Source organism: Phaseolus vulgaris, chromosome 6 (genome assembly GCF_051622355.1).
Source record: "Phaseolus vulgaris cultivar YP4 chromosome 6, ASM5162235v1, whole genome shotgun sequence".
In the NCBI taxonomy this organism is placed as follows: Eukaryota; Viridiplantae; Streptophyta; class Magnoliopsida; order Fabales; family Fabaceae; genus Phaseolus; species Phaseolus vulgaris.
The window spans coordinates 16,265,675-16,284,160 of record NC_143503.1 but is presented as its reverse complement, the minus strand read 5'-3'; the positions used below and the strand labels follow the sequence as shown (position 1 = coordinate 16,284,160).

Genomic DNA, 18,486 nt, shown 5'->3' with positions numbered 1-18,486 from the left:
GTTGCAAGAAGAAACAGTTTTGAATTCATCCTTTGAAACTGTCCAGCCAAGAATACCAGCAAATGAAAGAGTTCATAATAATGAAAGTTTCCAAACAAGGAGAAGATTACCTAAGACTTCTAGAACTTTTATTGGAATATCTTCTAGAAAACATCCATTCTATGATGTTATAATGGATACTCCATTACCTGATAATTGGAAAAATTTAACCGTAGACAAGTATGATGGGAGCACAGATCCTGATGAACATATTGCAATTTATACAACTCATATTAGTTTATACACATGGAATGATGCTATAATAGTGTTTCCAACAACATTGAAAGGAGCAGTGTTAAGTTGGTTTACATGTCTACCACCTTTATGTATTGATTGTTTTGACACATTGGTGGAGAAGTTTGGAGCTCAAATTGCAACTAGTCGGCCTCATCATTTAACATCATTTGCATTGGTAAATATAAGGCAAGGGAGAATCGTTGAGAATGTTCATGGAAAGATTTGGAAAGGTGGCTTTGGGCATTCAAAATCTTAGCCCAGAAGTCACAATGCATCACATGCCGTTTCCCGACAGTCTTTGTAAGAAGCCGACAACTAACCTTGATGAATTAAGGCAACGAGCATCGAAGTTTATGCAGATGGAAGAATTGAGAGAATTTTGTAATCAAGCAAGAACAAATGGAGGTGGAAAAAGGGGAATTGAAAGAGAAAGTGGACCTATGGCTAGGAGAGCAAAAGAGGAATTTCGAAGCCGAAAGTTCTAGCAATATACACCATTGAATACCAACAGGACGAGAATTTTACAGGAAGCAATGGCAGCAGAAATCGTACCAACCCCAAGAAAAGCTAGAACACCTGAAAGGGCAGATCATAGCAAGCACTGTGAGTATCATAAAAATCATGGTCATCATACAGAAGAATGTATCAGGTTGAAGGATAGAATATAAGATTTAATTCAAGCCGAACAATTGAGGCGTTTTGTCAGGAGTGGAAATGTAAGAATGAGGAAAAGTCTTAAAAGAGAACCGAGAGGTGGAAAGTTAGGAGAAAGAAGGTCAGAGAGGTTTGAAAGAAAAGATAATAGAAGGGTGGAAAGAAGAGGAGGTAGACCGGAAGCAAGAAATGAAAGGGGTTACCAAAATACACAATTAGTAAGAAGAAGTAGAGAAATATGTCTAGGAAGACCGGTGAGAGGTTTCATTAACACAATTTCGGGAGGATTTTCTGGGAATGAGTCATCGTTAGCAAGAAAACAATATTGGAGAAATGTCAGAACAATCAATCATGTTTTTAAAAGAAGAACTTTGCCACCAATGCTTTTTACGGATGAAGATTTTCAAGAGATTGATCCCGATCATGATGATCCAATGGTAATAACAATAGAAATAGCAAAGTATGCAGTTATGAAGACTCTGGTTGATCAAGGAAGCTCAGTTGATATATTATTTTGGGATACTTTTAAGAGACTACACTTGAAATAAGAAGATATGGTGCCTTTCCGAGAGCAAATTATTGGTTTTTCGGGTGAAAGGGTGAGTACAAATGGGTATATTGACTTGGCGACAACGTTTGGAAGAGGAAGTGCAACAAGGAAAATTAAAATCAGGTATTTGGTAGTAGATGCTTGTACGTCATATAATGCATTGTTGGGAAGGTCTTATTTAAACAAGTTGGGAGCAATAGTTTCAACACCACATCTAGCCATGAAATTCCCAATCGAGAAGGGTGAAATAGCAACTATTTATGTTAATCAAAGAGATGTTTGAGAGTGTTATGCAGCGGGGTTGAAGATGACTTTAAAGACAGATAGAGAAACTAGCATAAATATGGTGGCCATGGTGGATTTAGATTCGAGAATGAATTATGAGAGGTTGGAACCAAAAGAGGAAACAATATCTATTGTGCTAGGATAAGATGAAAAACAATGTACATACATAGGTGGAAGTATGCTTGAAAACTTGTTGAATAAGCTAATTGTAGTATTGCGTAGAAACAAATATTTGTTTGCATGGAAAGTAGCTGATATTCCAGGAATAGACCCTGAGGTAATTTCCCACAAGTTATCTGTTTGTCAAGGGGCAAAATCGGTATCACAAAAACAAAGAAAATTGGGTGAAGAAAGACGAAAAACAACAATTGAAGAGACCGAGAAGTTAATGCAAGCTGGTTTCATTCAAGAGGCCTAATATACAACATGGTTATCTAATGTGGTGGTTGTCAAGAAACCAAATGGGAAATGGAGAATGTGTACTGATTACACTGATTTGAATAAAGCATGTCCAAAAGATTCATATCCACTACCAAGTATTGACCAATTGGCTTATGGAGCATCTGGCCAGGAGATGATGAGTTTTCTTGATGCTTATTCGGGTTATAATCAAATACATATGTATAGACCAAATACTCCTAAGATAGCTTTCACCATCGATACGACTAATTATTGTTATAAAGTTATGCCTTTCGGTTTAAAAAACGCTGGAGCAACATATCAAAGGTTGATGGACAAGGTATTTAAAGAACAAATTGGAATGAATATGGAAGTTTATGTTGATGATATGATAGTTAAATCATGTGAAGTGCAGCGACATGTGGAAGATCTTGAAGAAGTATTTGCACGAATAAGAAAATACAACATACGTTTGAATCCTGAAAAGTGTTGTTCCGTCCGGTTGATCGGGACGTCTTCGTGCGCGGCCTCAACCGTCAGCTAGGGACTCCTTCCCACTGGTTACCTGTGGATTCCTGCAAAAGAGAGGACAAAGAGGCGCCCTAGCGGCCGTTTGCACTCCGACGCTCAAGTCAGCCAGCAAGAAACACCAAAACTGTGCACCTCCGTCTCTGAGCACCGCGTATGGCACTCTGAAGGTGGTAAAAGAACTGTGTATATGTGTGTGTGTTTTCTCCCTCAGGCAAAGATCTTTCCCCAGTCCCTTGTACGTAACCTCAAGCACGAGCAAGCAACTAGAGAGTTATCTGGTAAATTTGCCAAACGTTCAAACCCTGTTTCCAACATTCTCCGCGCTATTTAAACTACCCAAGCATTTAAAGCGCCTTAACGCACCTTTAATTGCAAATGTAACGCACTCAATCAGCGTATCTAATTTAGGAAACGTAGCGCATTTAAGACGTTGAAACGCTTGGGAGCCATTATAGTACCTGAATGTTCGAAACAGAAACTGTATTGAATGACTTTAATTACCTGGCACCTGACTAGAGGGTGTTTCTATTCTGACATGGCTGTCGTACACGTGGAGGGCCTCACGACGCCATGACCCCATCTGGGGGCGTTTCTACGTGTGAGTCTTCCTGCTTGGGAGTGCTACAGCGCTAGGGGTGACTTTTTGGGTGCCAACTCATGTCCCCAATTATCTAGTCACTTACTTTGAGAGCGTATCTGCCTTCCTCTCGTACCCTGCACCCGGCTACCCTGGGCGTGACCTTCCTCTTGAGTCGTATCTGTCCCAAAGGCGTCTCTGGGGCGGCAGGGGTACTTCACGAGTCAGGCTGCCCTACACTGGTGCTATTACTATGGCCTTGAAGCCACCTTTTCCTTCTTTTTATCACTGCCCCGGGTTATCGGGACCTGAGGCCTCCCCACGGCGTCGCTCCCTCCATGGTCTTTCCTACCCATGGGTATCGGGGAACCACACTGTGATTGCCTTGCTTTAGTACTGTTTGAGCTGGCGACGCCTTCACCTAGGCGACGCTTTACCTTGGCGACGCCTCTTCTTGGTGACGCTGGCACTTAGCGTCTCTTCACCTATGCGACGCCTAGTGTTGACTTTGACCTCTGGCGTTGACTTTGACCTTAATTTAGTCAACGCTCGGGTACGGGACGGTACACAAGCCCCCCAGTCTTAAGCCGAAGACTTGTCTTCAGCGTAAAGACTATGGCCTCGCCCACGCTGTCCACGTGCCATCCTGATGACGTGTCGCTCCCTGCTGACTCAACAATTCTCGAATTGTTGACATGACGCTCTCTGAACCCTAGGAGCGCTCTTACTGACTGATTGGACATCCTCTGAAATGGTGATAATAACACCTTTTGGGGCTACCCTTGATCGCGCGCCACGTGGCCCATCGCACGGCCAGCCTCTAGAGACCCTTGCGTTTCCCTGGGGCGATTGATCCTTTGACACGTGGTACGATCTCACGGCCTTTAGTTAGCGCCTCTTGAGTTGCGAAATGTAACGTTTAAGTTACTCCAAACCCCGCGCTCACCCTACTGTTACATTCATCCCCTCTGCGTCTCTGCACTGTTCGTCGTCTTCAAACCCCTTTTCTTCGCGATTGCTGTTCTCCCCTTCCTGTGCTCTTCTTCCACCTTCCCTTCGATAGCAAAGGCATGATTTTTGAACACTCACGACCCTTCCCTTTCGTCGCATTGTATGATTTATTGAACTGCCTGGGACTGTTGTTATTCATGCATTACTGCATTCTTCCACTTCTCCTTCCTTCTCTGGGTTTTCTCGCGTGGGTGATGTTTCCTGGGGTTCACTCCCCTTCCTGCCATGGCTGCACTTGCTAAACCCTTTTTCCTCTCTTCTTTCTCCAGCTATTTATTTACACCATGACGCGCACGAACGCGGAGCCTGATTCCTCCCCCAAGACCCCCAAGTCCAACTACAAAGCCTTCTACCCATGGGCCCCCGACGAGCTCCTGAGCGAATGTACCAGCCTGACTTCCTTCCAGGACCTGGAAGCTCATCGTGGGGATCCCCATTTGTACAACTTTAACGCTTTCTGCCGCACACACGACGCCCACATATCTGTCCGTCCCGACAGGCCTGGGGAACCTGTCTGTTTGGATGACAGACCTAGAAAGGGGAAACCCTTCTTCTTTATGTACCAAACAGTGTTCAAACACGTGGGGGTCCGTCTCCCATTTACCCCCTTCGAGAGAGAACTCCTTACTGAAATCAATACCGCCCCCGCCCAGCTCCACCCTAACAGCTGGGCGTTTGTAAGGGGTTTTCAAATTCTTTGTGGACACCTGGGCATCCTCCCATCCGTAGACGTTTTCCTGCATTTCTTTGAGGTGAAAAAGCAGGGGAAAAGCTTCTGGGTAAGCTTTTCCGGGATCGCGGGTAGAATCCTCCTTTCCCTCTTCCAAAACTCTTACAAAAACTGGAAAGGGAAATTCTTTAGAGTGTGCAGCGCTAAGCACGATCCCACAGCCTTGGATGGCTTCCCCCTTTACTGGACGGAGCGCCCTAAACTGCTCAGGGCCAAAACCCTGGAAGAGCTATCTCCCGCTGACAGGGAGGTAAGCAAAGCCTTAGCCGGGCTGGGGATCGTTTTTGATACCTTGAAGCTTGTTGCTAGCGAGTACAATGCTCACGCCCTAACCACCTACTTTGGTAAGGGGACTCTCCCCTCATCCTTCTTGTTGTGAACACCCTGCTACCGGATGTTTGTTCCCCCAGACTATTCTACTCGTTTTATATTGTGCCATGTTACTTGCATCTCACGCCTCTATGTGTATTGTAATTTTGCATAGCTGCTTTGGTCCTAATTTCTGCTGCTTGGTCTGTTTTGATGTAGGATCGGTGATGGACGCCTCTAAAAGGATGATGCTGGCGAGAGCAATGAAGGAGGCTCGTGCCGCCAAGGCGAGCGCCTGCTCCGTCCCTGCTGCTGCTCCGATCCCCCCACCAACTCTGTCACCGCCACCTCCGGTCACTGCCGAAGCTCCCTTAAGCTCATCTCCGTCATCTCCACATAGCCCCGAGGCGCTTCCAACTCCCAGCTCTCCTCCGCCCATCGCCGCCGTTCCCCTAGCCGCGGCCTCGTCACCGGCTCCAACCCCCTTTGACAAAGGGAAACGGGTCTTGGAGATTCTATCAGATGATGAGGACTCGGAAGGTGTGGCACCCTTCAAGAGGAGAAAATCTGTGCGGGTTCCTCTTCTGGTAGAGGCGTCGCCCCAGGGAGGGAACTCCTTTATGGACAACCCCCCAAGTGCGACCTCACTTCCCCCCACGACACTCCAAGAGGAAGGGGGCGAAGGCGCCGAATCTGCCCCGCCTCTGCCGCCGGCAGAAGTCATTGCTTCCCCTACTCCCGTCGCTGCCGCCCCCGATTTCATCGCCATCCCTTCTCCAATCATGCATCTGATGAGGGGCTTCAGTGGCGGAACTATGCCAAAGGGCACCGACAGGAAGGAAGGCATGCCTTTCTACTTGGGGGCCTTCTTGGCGGTGGCCCTTGAATGGCGCGCCCAAGCTAGGAATGCTGTCTTGCAGACTCAAACTCTCCAGGCCTTGGAAGCAAAGGTAACTGCTCTGGAGGAGGAGAAGAAAACCCTGGGATGCCAGAACGAAACTTACCAAACCTCTCTGAAGCAAGCGCAAGAGTCCAAAGCAGAAGCTGAGAGGCAACTGGCAGAGGCATTGCAGTTCCAGGCTGACTTTTATACTCGGGAAGTCGCCCTCCAAGTTCAGATAACGGGCCTTCAGGAATTGGTCAAAGCTGATGCAGAAGTTCAAAAGGACCTGAAGGACCGTTGCTGTGAGCAGGCTGACAAGATGGAGCGGATGGAGGGGGAAATGGCCACCCAAGCCAAGGCTATGGGCCTTCTCCAAGCTGACTACGACAAACTACAGGTCGAGGTCAGTCGGCTTCGTGTGGAAAAGGAGGCTTTGGAGAAACAGGTAGCCTCGGGGGACGCTGCCATCGAGGAGCTAGAGAAGGACAAAAAGGCCCTCATCCAGGAGATGGCGGGTACTTTCGAGGAGGGGTTCCAAGAAGCTTTGGCTCAAGCAGTCTGCACGAATACGGGGATTGACATTTCCAGCTGCGATCCCACTCACCACATTGTTGATGGAAAGGTCGTGCCCTTGGAGATAGACGACTGAGCCGCCACCCCCCGATCATCAGCCCATTTCTTTACACTTGTTTTAAGCTCCTCTGACAAATTTGTAATTCTTTGAATCATCTGCACTCTTGACACAACTCTGGAACTTTGTTATAATTACTTTCATGTCCTCGCGACGTAGAATTCTGCCTGTGCGATTTTATTCTCATCCTTTGCCTTCTTATGCCTTAGTTGTTTTGCTTGTATTATACTTGCTTCTTTCACTTCGTTGGGCGGCCTTGTAGGCCCGGGAAAGGTCACGCGCCGATGCCACGCCCACGGAGAGGCTCACCTAATGGAACCGTATCGTCCGCGGGGTGCTTCTAACACCCAAACGGTCCTTCCCTTGATCCCTAGCACCCGACGCCCACGCCTAAGGAGAGGCCTGCTATAGCAGCGCCGTATCGTCCTCGGGTGTCTGAAACGCCGAATGTTCTGAGAGGGGGTCGTTCCCTCCATGGTCTTTCCTTCCCATAGGTATCAGGGAACGCCCTGCCAGCGATTCGCTGGCGTTTTGACGGTCCCGCCTCCCTCCACAGTCTTTCCTACCTGTGGGTCTCAGGGATGCGACGCCAGTAACTAACTTCACCTTCTTCGACTTCGTCTCCCTCCACAGTCTTTCCTACCTGTGGGTATCGGGGGGCGAACTCGCTGATATTTTGTGGGCGACGCCCGCGACGTCTCATGCTGGCGTCGTCCTTTATGTCATTCCAGGCGACGCCTTGGGCGTCTCATGCCAGCGTCGCCTTGGGTGTCGTCCCTACCTTGACATTGACATTGACTTTGACCTTGGGCTTGGTCGACGCCTGGGGGACAGCGAAGAGCTCCAGGCCCTTCCCGTATCTTCCACGAGGCGCTTCTTGTATAGCTGATGGGACGTTCAGTCATTCAACTTGATCCACGTGGCGCTTCCTGTATGGCTGATGGGAACCCAGTCATTCGATCTGATCCACGTGGCACTTCTTGTATGGCTGATGGGACATTCAGTCATTCCACTGAGTCCTGACTCCTGCTGTGCCCCTGACCCATTTTCGACGGCGCATCGTACCACTGGATATTCTGTTGATACGCGTTCTCTGAGTTTAACCAGCGGTGCCAGGGTCATCCTTTCATCTTCTGCCACGTGGCTCGATCGTGCGGTGCATCCATTCGCGTTGTTTAATGCCCTAACTGCAATACTTGCTTCGTTTGGCGCTCTAACCGCTTTATTTAACTCTTCAAACTCTGGAACCATTCTCATCATTTCTGCACTCTTCGTAACCTACTTACACTCTCTTTTCTTGCACCCTTTCTTCTTGCACCCTTTCCTCTTGCACCCTTTCTCTTCTCACGAAGGGTTGTTCCAGCATTTGCTCCCCTCGCTCGACTCTTGTATTTCCGGCGGTCCATGCGCCCTTGACAATTCCTGATCTTGTTAAAGAATGTCTTCTCGTGCTGCTTCCCCCAGGGTCAATCCTAAGGACTTGTACCCTTGGGCTTCGAGTGAACTTCTTGACGAGTGTTCATGCTTACTTGCTACCAGGGCCATAAGGGAGCACAAAGGGGATTCGTGTTCCTATGACCACCGGGCCTTCGAGAGGAGGCATGACGACGACATCGCTGTGCTCCCTTGCACTCTAGGGGAGCCAGTATGCGGAGACGAACGGGCCAATGAAGGGGTCCCCTTCTTTTACCTGTATCAGGTGGTTTTCAAGACCATCGGCGTGCGCCTACCCTTCTCCCGGTTCGAGAAGGAACTGCTGATGGAGATCAATGTCGCTCCGGCACAGTTATACCGCAACAGCTGGGCCTTCGTCAAAGCCTTCGACATCCTCTTCGGGTTTCTGGGTTGTGCGCCCTCGGTTGACCTCTTTCTTCACTTCTTTGAGGTGAAGAGGCAGAGGCACAACCTCTGGGTAACTCTCAGTAACGTTCCCGGGAGAGTTCTCCTCACACCCTTCCAAAGTTCGTTCATCGGGTGGAAAGGCCGGTTTTTCAAGATCTGCCGTACTGATCTTGTTTCCGACGCTCTGGATGGGTTTCCGCTGTACTGGGTGAGAGAGACGAGGGCCCTCAAAACCAAACCCTTCAAGAAGCTGGCTCCAAGTGATCAAATAGCTTGCCAGATTCTTGCTGAGGCGGGAGGTTTTGACTCTGCCACTTTGATCAGCTTGGAGTTCAACGCTGGAACTCTCGAAAAGTACATATGTAAGAGTCGCTGCCCTAGAAACTTCGGCCTTCATTGCTTTCTAACTGTGTATGTCTTGCCTCATGGTGTCTCTGACACATTTATCTCCCTTGGTGCAGGTTCGAAAATAAACCAAGAGAGGAGGACACGACTTACTCGAGCTCTGCGGGCTGGGACCAGGGCTTCGTCTTCCTCCAGCGCTGACTCTGATGGCCCCTGAAAAATGGCTTGTTCTTGTTTTTGCATGATCTGTCGTGTTTGCTCCATTTGTGCTACTCCCATTGTATCGAACATTGCTTGTAACAACAACTTTTCTATATCATACTTGATTTTTTGCAACGCCACTTTACTTTGCATATGTTTCGCATACCGCGCGCTTTTCTTTCGTCCTGTTCTTCCAACGGTGCATGCCTTCATCTGGGCGACGCCATCACATGGGCGACGCCTTTATCTAGGCAACGCCTTCTTTCTTGGCGACGCCATGACCTAGGCGAAGCCTTCTTTCTTGGCGACGCATCACATTACTTCAAACGGAGAAAGATAAAGGCTGAAAACCAAGGCACTTCTTTTTTTCAAACTGGTTTTACCTTTTATTTGGGTGACCTCATTAAAAAACCCCCGAGAGGGAAAAAAAGCGTCCCCTTCAACTAAATTGTTACACACTGCTTACATAAGTCAATTGAAATAAAATTTTAAGTTGGCTGCATTCCAACTGCGCGGGATAGGACCTCCATCCAAAGTCTCCAGGTTGTACGAACCGTTGCCCTTAGCCTCAGTAACTCTGAAGGGTCCGGTCCACTTGGGAGACAGCTTATTCTCCAACTCGTATGGGTGAGCTTTCCTCATCACTAGGTCACCGACCTGAAACTGTCGCGGCTTTACCTTAGAGCTATATTGCCGCTCTACTCTTCTCTTCATCGCTTCAGCTTTTATTCTGGCTTCTTCCCTGGCCTCGTCTAGCAGATCCAGGTTTACCCGCCTCTCTTCATTGGATTCCTCCACCACAAAGTTTTGAAAACGTGGTGAGCTTTCATGTATTTCTACTGGAATCATCGCGTCCGACCCGTACACCAAACTGAAAGGCGTCTCCATAGTAGAGGATTGGGGCGTGGTGTGGTATGCCCATACGATCCTTGGAACCTCTTCCGCCCACGCCCCTTTGGCTTTTTCTAACCTTCTTTTCAACCCCCTCAGCAGAACTCTGTTTGCTGACTCCACTTGTCCGTTGGTCTGGGGGTGTTCAACCGATGCGAACACCTGTTTGATTCCTACTTCAGCGCACAGACTTCTCAACTGCTGACTGGCAAACTGGGTCCCGTTATCGGATATCAAGCGCCTAGGTACGCCAAAGCGGCACACAATGTTCTTCCACACAAAATGTTGTACCTTGTGCGCAGTGATCTGTGCTACGGGCTCTGCCTCTATCCACTTAGTGAAGTATTCGATGGCGACGATCAGATACTTCATCTGCCTGATTGCCAGTGGGAACGGGCCCAGGATGTCAATTCCCCATGTATGGAAAGGCCACGGGCTATATATGGACCGCAATTCTTCTGGCGGCGCCTTATGCCAGTCGGCGTGCTTTTGGCATTGTCTGCACCGCCGGGCGTGTCGTGCGCAGTCTTCTTTCACTGTTGGCCAGAAGAAACCTGCGCGTATTACTTTGGAGGCTAGGGACCTTCCCCCTACGTGGCTCCCGCAGATGCCTTCGTGTAGCTCTGCCATCATCATGGTGCACTCGTCGCCACTTACGCATGTTAGGATAGGGTGAGTGAAATCGTGCCTGAACAACACCCCATCCACCAGGGTGTACCTTGCGGCGTTTCTTTTGACCTTTTTACCCTCTTCAGGCTCTACTGGGAGAGCCCCATCCACCAGGTATCGCTTGTAGGGCGTCATCCAGGTGTCTCCCTGGGTTAAAACGCATACCTGCATCTGTTCTCCTTCGGGCACATCCGCGTACATGCTGATGCGGGGCGCCCTCTGCGTATCTTGGGTCAAAGAGCAATGACTCCTCGGCCTTCCCCTTGTTGCATAAATCTGGAGGACATCCACTCTGTTGTCTTCCACGAATCTACGCGGAGCTTTGAGAGTCTCTTGGATCACTGTCCTCTGTCTACCCCCCTTGCCTGAACTGGCCAGCTTTGCAAGCAGGTCAGCTCTGGCATTCTGCTCCCTCGGGACGTGTATCAGCTCAAGGGCGTTAAATGCTCCCTTCAACAACTGGACGTATTTCAGGTACGCCGCCATCTGTGGGTCCTTCGCCTGGAACTCACCCGACACCTGCCCCGTAATTAATTGGGACTCGCTTTTCACTAGGAGGTTTTGTGCGCCCATCTCCTTGGCCAGGAGCATTCCGGCTATTAGGGCTTCGTACTCCGCCTGATTGTTACTCGCCTTGAAGGCGAAGCGCAGGGCCTGCTCGATCAGTATGCCGTCGGGTCCCTCTAAGACTATTCCCGCACCGCTCCCTTGTTGGTTGGAAGAGCCATCAACCGAGAGCAGCCACTGTGAGCCCACTTCCACCTCTTGCTCACCTCCGGGCGAAAGTTCCGCTATAAAATCTGCGTACACCTGCCCTTTGATGGATCCTTTGGGCTCATACTGGATGTCGAATTCTGACAGTTCCACCGCCCAGCGCACCATTCTTCCCGCCACATCAGGCTTCTGTAGCACCTTCTGTATAGGGAGGTTTGTCATCACCACCACCGTAAAGCTGTGGAAGTAATGACGGAGCCTCCTGGCGGAGAACACTACCGCTAGCGCCGCCTTCTCCAGCGCTTGGTATCTCGTCTCAGCTCCTTGTAATGCCTTGCTTACAAAATAGATGGGCTTCTGACTCTGGTCCTGCTCTTGGACCAACACAGAACTGATAGCCCGCTCCGTTACGGTAAAATACAAACGGAGGGGCGCGCCCGCTATCGGTTTGCAGAGGACCGGTGGCATTGCTAGGTACTCCTTTAGCTTAATGAAAGCCGCTTCGCACTCATCAGTCCATGCAAAGCGACTGTTTCTCTTGAGGCACTGGAAATATGGATGCCCCTTCTCTCCCCCGGCGGAAACAAACCTTGAGAGCGCCGCCATCCGCCCTGTCAGCTGTTGCACCTCCTTTACTGACGTCGGGCTTCGCATGGCAATAATCGCCGTGCATTTGTCGGGGTTCGCCTCTATTCCCCTTTCTGTGAGCATAAAACCCAAGAACTTACCGGCCTCTACCCCGAAAACCCACTTTTCAGGGTTTAACTTGAGGCGGTACTTGGATATTGTGACGAACAACTCCTCCAGATCCGTCACATGCCGCGCCCTATCCTGCGACGCCACCACCATGTCGTCGACATAGGCGTACACAGTCCTCCCGAGCATGGGCGCCAGGACCTTGTCCATTAACCTCTGGTACGTGGCGCCCGCGTTTTTCAGCCCGAAGGGCATCACCTTAAAGTAGTAACTGCAAGTCTCAGTCATGAATGCAGTTTTGTTCTCATCTCTGGGGTGCATCTTGATCTGGTTATACCCTGAGAAGGCGTCCAGGAAACTCAGCACCTTGCTGCCGGACGCACTGTCTACCAAGGCGTCGATGCTGGGCAGCGGGTACGAGTCCTTCGGGCATGCCTTATTCAGGTCCGTGAAGTCAACGCACATCCTCCATTTTCCATTCGCCTTTTTCACCAAGACGACGTTGGCAAGCCACTTAGGGTATTGAATCTCCCTGATGTTGCCAGCGTTCAACAACTTCTGCGTTTCGTCCTTCACCACCTGTTGTCGCTCCTCATTGAACTTTCTCCTTCTCTGGCGCACGGGTCGGACCGTGGCGTCCATGCTGAGGTGGTGACACAGGAAATCGGGATCGATGTCGGGCATATCCGAGGCGGACCATGCGAAGGCATCCAGATGACGCGAAATCACTTCTGCCACCCCTTCCTGTTCTTCTGGGTCAGCGAACTCCCTAACTTGAATGTCTTGCCGCCAATCTCCCTTTCTACGGCGTTAGCCGTTGGCTGTTCCCTGCTATCATCCTCGACGGGCGCCGCCTCTTCTACGAGCGCTGCATCCTCAGGGCCTTCCTCCATTGGTGCATCAGCTTCAGGCGTCGCCTTCGCTGGTAGGGCCTCGTTAGGCGTCGACCCAGCGGGCTTCGCCTCAACCATCGTTGTGTCCGCGCTTGGCGGACGTTCGTATACCATGAACACACCTCTCTTTGTTTTCAGGCTGTTCTCATAGCACTTCCTTGCCTCCTCCTGGTCTGACCTGATGACTATCACCTGACCACTGAGGTCTGGCAGCTTCATCTTCATGTGGCGTGTGGAGGACACCGCGTTCAAACGGTTTAACGCCAGCCTGCCCAGCAAAATATTGTAGGCGGAGTTGGCGTTCACGACCAGGTACCGGATGCTTTCGGTACGGGAGGCCTCTCCGTCCGTGAACGTAGTCCTCAACTCCAGGTATCCCCGGACTTCCACCTGGTTATCCCCAAACCCATACAGGCACCCCGTGTAGGGACTCAACAGGTCGGGGGACAGCCGTAACTTATTAAAGGTCGACAGAAACATGACGTCTGCCGAACTTCCTTGGTCGACAAGCACTCTATGCACCTTCCTTCCGGCTGTGACGACTGAGATGACAACGGGGTCGTTGTCGTGGGGTACCACATCTCGGAGGTCTCCTCTTGTGAACACGAGATCCGACTCCCACGGCTCCCCCGAGAGTCTCTCTTCGATTGAATTGACCCCCCTCGCGTATTTCTTCCGCTGGGAGGCGGTGGGTCCTCCGCCGGAAAAACCTCCAGCAATGGTGTGGACCTCGCCAAGCACAGGCATCTCGTGTGCTGGTTCTTCCGCCTGCGGCGGCGACAAGGTGGCGGTCATCGTGGGCTCCGCGACATAATCCTTCAAAAACCCAGTCCTCACCAGCTCATCTAGCTGGTAGCCCAACGACAGGCAATTATCAATGTGGTGCTCGGAAGCCTCGTGGAATTCGCACCAAGAGTCTTTACGAGGCCCTAACACCTTGTCGTTCTTCGCCGGTCGCCTCAGCCTCTCAGCTATGTTAGGCACGACGATCAAATCCTTCAACTCAACCACGAAGTTGTACCTCGCCGGTCTCGCTCTTTCTATGGTCGGGCGATCGCCTCCTGCTGGACCCCGGGGCTGGGGCTTTTTGGCCTCGTAGGGGCGTCTCGCCTCTGGCTTCTTTCTTCTCGTCGTGGTCTCATTGACCCTGACAGGTTGAGCTCGCGCCGGTCCTCTCGGGCGTGAGGGTACGACGCTGGTGCGCTTCACGCACACCTCCCCTTCGGAAGCAATGTGTTCTACCGCCCGACGCCGTAACTCGACGAAAGTCCTAGGGCGGTTGCGAATGATGGATTCTCCAAAAGGACCAGGGCATACGCCTTTCACGAACGCGTACATGATCATAGGCTCCTCTTTCGTCCCAACCTTCACGACCTGGGCCCCGAATCGATTGATGTATTCCTTAAGGGTCTCCCCTTGATATTGCTTCACATCAAACAAATCGTAGGAAACTGGTAGCGGGGCCTTGTTTGCTAAGTATTGTTCCCTGAACAATCGTGACAGTTGGCGGAAAGATGTGATATGACCATCTGGAAGGCTGATGAACCAGTCCATAGCCATCCCGGTCAGGGTGCTCATAAAGAGCTTGCACTTGGCAGCGTCAGAACCACCTACCAGGACCATCTGTGTGTGAAATGCGGCAAGATGCGTCTCTGGGTCCTCCATCCCGGTGAAGATCACCTTGGGGCCTGCGAACGTGTTCGGGATCACGGCATCTAGAATCTCCTGCGAGAAAGGAGTGGAAAACTCCCTTGGTGGGGAATGGTTCTCCATCTCGTCATGTCCATGCCGCCCCCGGTCATTTCTCAGGCCCTGGCGCAACTCCTCATTCACGCGGTGGAGCTCTTCATTCCTCTCATGCGAGGCATCAAGATCTGCCTGGATGCGTTCCTGTTCCAGTTTCGACTCCGCCATATCCTGCTGCAACCCCCTCATTATCTCCAGAACCTGTTGCATGGATAGTTCTGCTGGGGCTGCGCGTGCTGTACCTCGTCTGGTGGGGGCCATTGTCACTCCAACCTCCTCCAACGTTACTGCAACTTAGTAGATCTTCTCGAACTTGTGATGGGACTGATGTTTTATATCGGCCCCACGGTGGGCGCCAAATGTTTCGTCCGGTTGACCGGGACGTCTTCGTGCGCGGCCTCAACCGTCAGTTAGGGACTCCTTCCCACTGGTTACCTGTGGATTCCTGCAAAAGAGAGGACAAAGAGGCGCCCTAGCGGCCGTTTGCACTCCGACGCTCAAGTCAGCCAGCAAGAAACACCAAAACTGTGCACCTCCGTCTCTGAGCACCGCGTATGGCACTCTGAAGGTGGTAAAAGAACTGTGTATATGTGTGTGTGTTTTCTCCCTCAGGCAAAGATCTTTCCCCAGTCCCTTGTACGTAACCTCAAGCACGAGCAAGCAACTAGAGAGTTCTCTGGTAAATTTGCCAAACATTCGAACCCTGTTTCCAACATTCTCCGCGCTATTTAAACTACCCAAGCATTTAAAGCGCCTTAACGCGCCTTTAATTGCAAATGTAACGCACTCAATCAGCGTATCTAATTTAGGAAACGTAGCGCATTTAAGACGTTGAAACGCTTGGGAGCCATTATAGTACCTGAATGTTCGAAACAGAAACTGTATTGAATGACTTTAATTACCTGGCACCTGACTAGAGGGTGTTTCTATTCTGACATGGCTGTCGTACACGTGGAGGGCCTCACGACGCAATGACCCCATCTGGGGGCGTTTCTACGTGTGAGTCCTCCTGCTTGGGAGTGCTACTGCGCTAGGGGTGACTTTTTGGGTGCCAACTCATGCCCCCAATTATCTAGTCACTTACTTTGAGAGCGTATCTGCCTTCCTCTCGTACCCTGCACCCGGCTACCCTGGGCGTGACCTTCCTCTTGAGTCGTATCTGTCCCAAAGGCGTCTCTGGGGCGGCAGGGGTACTTCACGAGTCAGGCTGCCCTACACTGGTGCTATTACTATGGCCTTGAAGCCACCTTTTCCTTCTTTTTATCACTGCCCCGGGTTATCGGGACCTGAGGCCTCCCCACGGCGTCGCTCCCTCCATGGTCTTTCTTACCCATGGGTATCGGGGAACCACACTGTGATTGCCTTGCTTTAGTACTGTTTGAGCTGGCGACGCCCTGGTTGGGCGACGCCTTCACCTAGGCGACGCTTTACCTTGGCGACGCCTCTTCTTGGTGACGCTGGCACTTAGCGTCTCTTCACCTATGCGACGCCTGGTGTTGACTTTGACCTTAATTTAGTCAACGCCCGGGTACGGGACGGTACAAGTGTGTTTTCAGTGTGAGAGGGGGGAAGTTTTTAGGTTTTATGTTAACCAACAGAAGCATTGAGGAAAACCTTGATAAATGTGAAGCAATAATGAAGTTGAGAAATCCAACAAATTTGAAGACGTACAAAGGCTAGTTGGAAAGTTAAACGCACTGGCAAGGTTTTTACCAATCCTAGCTGAAAAAACAAAACCAATAGTGAAATTGTTGAAAAAAGTTGACACTTTTAAGTGGAGTGAGCAATGTGAGTGAGCATTTACCCAGTTAAAGAGCATGATAGCCAAACCACCCATTCTAGTTAGACCCATACCAACCCAACCTCTCATAGTCTACTTAGCAACTTCACATGAAGTTATATGAGCAACCTTAATACAAGAAAATCCAGAACAAAAACCAATATATTTTGTATGTAGATTCCTCCAAAATGCCGAAACCAGATACCCCTTGGTTGAAAAAATAGCTTTAACACTTGTGTACACAACAAGACGACTTCGACCATACTTTCATAATCATCAGGTAATTGTGAGAACTGATTATCCAATATCTAAAATATTAAGAAAACTAGAGCTTGCAGGTAGAATGGTTGCATGGTCAGTGGAACTTTCAGAATTCGGAATCAGATACGAATCGAGAGGAGCAATCAAGGCGCAATCACTTGCAAATTTTATTATTCAATTACCAACAACAACACAACTGGAGGAGTGGATGTTGCATGTGGACGGCTTATCAAATAAAAAAGGAAGCGGTGTTGGGATAGTACTTGAAGGACCGGAAAATTTCCAAATAGAGATGGCATTAAGACTTGAGTTCAAAACATCCAACAATCAAGCTGAATATGAAGGTCTAATTGCAGGACTACTCTTAGCCAAAGACATGGGAGTTGATAATGTCATATGCAAAAGCGATTCTCGACTTACAGTAGGACATATACAAGGAGAATATCAGGTAAAAGATCCATTGTTAATGAAATATTATACTAAAGTGCTAAAAATTATGCAATGCTTTGTTAAGGCCGAGATAAAATATATACCGAGAGAACTGAATACAAAGGCAGACTTGTTATCTAAGTTGGCAAGACAACAATGACAGGTTCAACATAATTCAGTCATACAACAAACTCTTAATCAACCTATGGTTAGTTTAGAAGAATGTTTCAATACTACAATCGCGAAAGATGACTGGATCAAAGCATATGTAGAAGTGATAAAAAATCAGGAACAAGGCATTCAAGTAGATCCTAAGATGATAAAAAAAGCAGCCAATTTTGTTTTAACAGGTGATAAGTTATACAAAAGAGGGTTTTCAACGCATTTGCTAAAATGTCTTTCACAGAAACAAGACGAATATGTGACCAAAGAACTTCATGAAGGAATTTGTGGACTACACTGTGGAGCCCGAACAATGGGAACGAAGATTTGCAGGGCAAGATATTACTGCCCAACGATCCGAGAAGATTGCAACCAGTATGACAAGGCATGCAAGAAGTGTCAAGAATTTGGAAGCCTTAATCATATACCAGCACAAGAGTTGCAAGGAATTATTTCCCCATGGCCATTTGCTAAGTGGGGAATGGACATACTCGATCCATTTCCACTTGGACGTGGACAAACTAAATTCATGATTGTTGCTCTAGATTACTTCACTAAATGGATATAAGCAGAGGCTTTGACTAAAATAACTGCTCAACAAGTTCAAACTTTAGTATGGAAAAACATAATATGTAGATTTGGAATCCCACACACTATCATAACTGACAATGGCCGACAATTCACTGATAGAAAGCTTATGGAATTCTATGCAGATTTGGGGATTATGTCCACAACAACTTCAGTTGATCATCCGCAAACAAATGGACAAGTGGAAGTAGCAAATAAAGTTATTCTCGGGCAACTCAAAAGAAGATTAGGAAGTGCAAAAGGTTTATGGGCAGAGAAACTACCAAAGATTTTATGGGCATATAGGTGTATTCTGCAAACTTCAACGGGCGAAACACCATTCAATCTTACATATGATACTGATGTCATGCTACCTGATGTGATTCCACTAGCACAATTAGAATGATTCTTTACATTCTTAGGAATCATCTTGAGTTGGTTAAGAGCTAGGCAC

General features: G+C 49.1%; 1 protein-coding gene across 1 annotated transcript; it reads left to right on the top strand.

The window, feature by feature from the left end:
- The first annotated feature begins 809 nt into the window (after positions 1 to 809).
- Positions 810 to 18,033, top strand: LOC150027203 (uncharacterized). Its single transcript, XM_090303862.1, has 6 exons — positions 810 to 879; positions 1,777 to 1,867; positions 1,988 to 2,042; positions 2,220 to 2,603; positions 16,894 to 17,322; positions 17,467 to 18,033. The coding sequence occupies exons 1-6, from the start codon at positions 810 to 812 to the stop codon at positions 18,031 to 18,033; spliced, it is 1,596 nt and encodes a 531-aa protein (XP_090159988.1).
- The last annotated feature ends 453 nt before the right edge of the window (positions 18,034 to 18,486 follow it).

What these genes read in the sequence shown, in the direction of transcription:
- LOC150027203 (XM_090303862.1), top strand. Translation starts at nt 810, where the DNA reads ATGGCAGCAGAAATCGTACCAACCCCAAGAAAAGCTAGAACACCTGAA. An exon ending in TCGAGAATGAATTATGAGAG is followed by an intron (nt 1,868 to 1,987) that starts GTTGGAACCAAA and finishes AGTATTGCGTAG; the next exon opens with AAACAAATATTTGTTTGCAT. An exon ending in ATGTGGAAGATCTTGAAGAA is followed by an intron (nt 2,604 to 16,893) that starts GTATTTGCACGA and finishes CATAATCATCAG; the next exon opens with GTAATTGTGAGAACTGATTA.